Here is a 2757-nt window from a genome sequence, read left to right on the forward strand (position 1 = left end):
CATAATTCTTGAAAAAGTCAAATTGGTTTGCCATTAAAATGGGTCAAGCGAGTCGGTTCAACTCAGCTTATAATTTGATAGAATTGAATTAAAATTCTTGTAGCCTTTAAGAATAGAGATTTTTTAGCTCAACCGGGATAGGCACACTGACCCATGAGGCTTGAGAAATGTGGGTTGAGTCAGCCTATCAATAAAATAAAAAATAAATATTAAAACAATAAGAGGAGTTGAAATTCAAACTCTACACTTATCTTCGATCCCCCACTAATTATAACATGTGATATAGCTATGTGGTTTATATTTTTTCTCTACTTGCTAGCTTTTCACCACAAATTAATACATATATAAAGACTACATTTTCTTAACATATTCTCACCACTTTATTTTCACAACTTATTGTTATTTTGAGAAGAAATGGGTTTGAAAGGCAAGTTGATTGCTTCTTTGGAGGTGAAGTGTGGAGGACACTCCATTTTTGATATTTATCACACCAACACTCATCATGTATCCAATATAAGCCCTAGTATTATCAATAAATTTGAGATTCATGAAGGTGATATCGTAAAAATTGGCTCAGTTGTTAGCTGGAATTATAACGAGGGTAACAAGCATTTCCCTGCTATATCTCTTTCTATCTCAATATTATTTACTTGCAGCAATTTTCTATATTTAGGTATATTTGGCATTATGAAAATTATTTTCAAGAAAATTATCTTCATGAAAAAAGTTACTATTTGATAGTGTTTGATTATCATAAATATATTCTATGTAAAGCCTTTTGCTTCAGGAAAGGACAGTAACTTCTTTCACTTGGACAAAAGTAATTTCTGAATTAAAATTATCTTAAAACTTTTAAATATATTTCATTTGCTCCAACTAGCATTTATACATTGCTTGCTAATATTTAGCACGAAAAATATTTTTAAATATTTTTTTGGAAAAATACTTTATCCATGAAAAATTACTTCTGTCGTACGGAACATAATTAATCAAAATTACAGTTTTCATTACTAATTCCAATATTACCCAAAATGTCATCTCTTCTTTTTGAGATTTTTAAATATAATTCCATTTAGGAATGGTAGGTAATCCAATATTCATGAGCTTAGATAATTTTTGGAGAAAATGAGAAACAAGGAAAAAAGATGTTATTTTTTAAATGTTCAAATCTTTCATGAGGAATAATGAAGTTGAAGTAGGAGTAACATCTCTTGTGTTTTCTGATTTTGACAATTACAGATGGACAAAAAAAGAATGTGAAGCAAGTAATTGATGTCATTGATCCTCACAAAAAATTAATCAGTTGGAAAGTGATTGAAGGTGATATCTTAGAGTTGTATAGTTCCTTTATTATTAAAACATCTTGTGAACACCAATGGACTACATGGATATTTGACTACGAAAAAAGAACTGAAGACACTCCAGAGCCCCTCAATTTCTTGGGTCTTATACTTGACGTTACCAAGCATATAGAGGATCACCTTCATAAGAAATAGAATACCTGTGTGTGTTTGTGGTTATGGGATGAATAATTTGCAATATTGGCTAGTGTTTTGTGGTTAATTATGTGATGAATAATTTGCAATATTGGCTAGTCCTGGCTAGCTTGTGAAATAAACAATGTTGTGTTTGAAAAATATATTATATATGCAAATCTCCTATCATGGAGGTACTTCCAATGGCCGATGTAGGATCTGATGAATTTTGTTTATAAGTTGACACCTAATTCTTAATTTTAATTAAACCATTAAATTCGGTTTTCATATTTGTATTAGCCAATACTACTATTTGGACTTGTTACATGGTTTGAGTTGGAAATTGAGTGTTCTGGTAAGTTATGCATAATTTTGAAATTATATAAACTTAACGACGCAACGTGATCACAATAAAGTCTGAATGGTTTCTTTTTCCTACCCATGTGTCCGAAAACTAAATGGTTCAGGTAATTTATTAAAATATAATTTTCTTATTTCTTTACTTTCTTCTGTATTATATGTTCCTTTATAATAATATTCTTTAAATGCGCAAGTACATTTATCTATGTAGCACATATTACATATTGCTAATTTTAACATTAAATTCCTATTTGTATCTTTCTCTTCATTTTGTTCTTCTTCTGTTGTTGTCATGCTGTTAAATTCGTCTTTAATAGCTATTTCATATTTTTTTAATAATTCTACAGGTGTTAATTTAGTTGTAGTTGTTGATGATGTTACTTCTGTAGATTTATTAGTTCTTAATACCTTCTTGCTATTTTCAGTTAAATTTGAAAATCATAATTTCACTGTTCCTATTAGTGTTCTTTTTATATATTCTGGTGCATCTATTATGTTTATATTATTATCTAATAATTGTTTTGTCATATATCCTATCCATAATTGTATTGTTTTTTCTGTATCCATTACAAAAAGTTATAATTTTTATTAACTATTTGTTTTGGTGTCCATTTGTCATATTCATTCTTTAGATTATATCTTTTAAACTTATTTTTATAATATGTAGGTTTTCTTATTTTTGATGTTCTAGGTATTATATTTTCATCTTCTTTTTTATCAAAAGTGTTTATTTCCGTGTTTGTATTTTCTAAGTTTTCTTCATTAATTACTTCTTGTTTTTCACTGATTCCTAAATTTTTTGTATTTGTTAAGATTTCTGTATATGTTTCACTATCTTCCGAATAATAATTATCTGTTTCTTCAACATCTATTGTATTAATTTCTAATTCCTTGATTTCAATTTCTTTATTGTCTATTTTTA

The 2757-nt window shown here is 27.9% G+C and overlaps 1 protein-coding gene across 1 annotated transcript; it reads left to right on the forward strand.

Moving 5' to 3' along the window:
* The first annotated feature begins 281 nt into the window (after positions 1–281).
* LOC107872435 (kirola) lies at positions 282–1684 on the forward strand. The gene is made up of 2 exons (XM_016719142.2): positions 282–601; positions 1240–1684. The coding sequence occupies exons 1-2, from the start codon at positions 415–417 to the stop codon at positions 1494–1496; spliced, it is 444 nt and encodes a 147-aa protein (XP_016574628.1). The 5' UTR covers positions 282–414; the 3' UTR covers positions 1497–1684.
* The last annotated feature ends 1073 nt before the right edge of the window (positions 1685–2757 follow it).

This window comes from Capsicum annuum, chromosome 5 (genome assembly GCF_002878395.1).
Source record: "Capsicum annuum cultivar UCD-10X-F1 chromosome 5, UCD10Xv1.1, whole genome shotgun sequence".
Classification (NCBI taxonomy): domain Eukaryota; kingdom Viridiplantae; phylum Streptophyta; class Magnoliopsida; order Solanales; family Solanaceae; genus Capsicum; species Capsicum annuum.

What these genes read in the sequence shown, in the direction of transcription:
- LOC107872435 (XM_016719142.2), top strand. Translation starts at nt 415, where the DNA reads ATGGGTTTGAAAGGCAAGTTGATTGCTTCTTTGGAGGTGAAGTGTGGA. An exon ending in TAGCTGGAATTATAACGAGG is followed by an intron (nt 602 to 1,239) that starts GTAACAAGCATT and finishes TGACAATTACAG; the next exon opens with ATGGACAAAAAAAGAATGTG.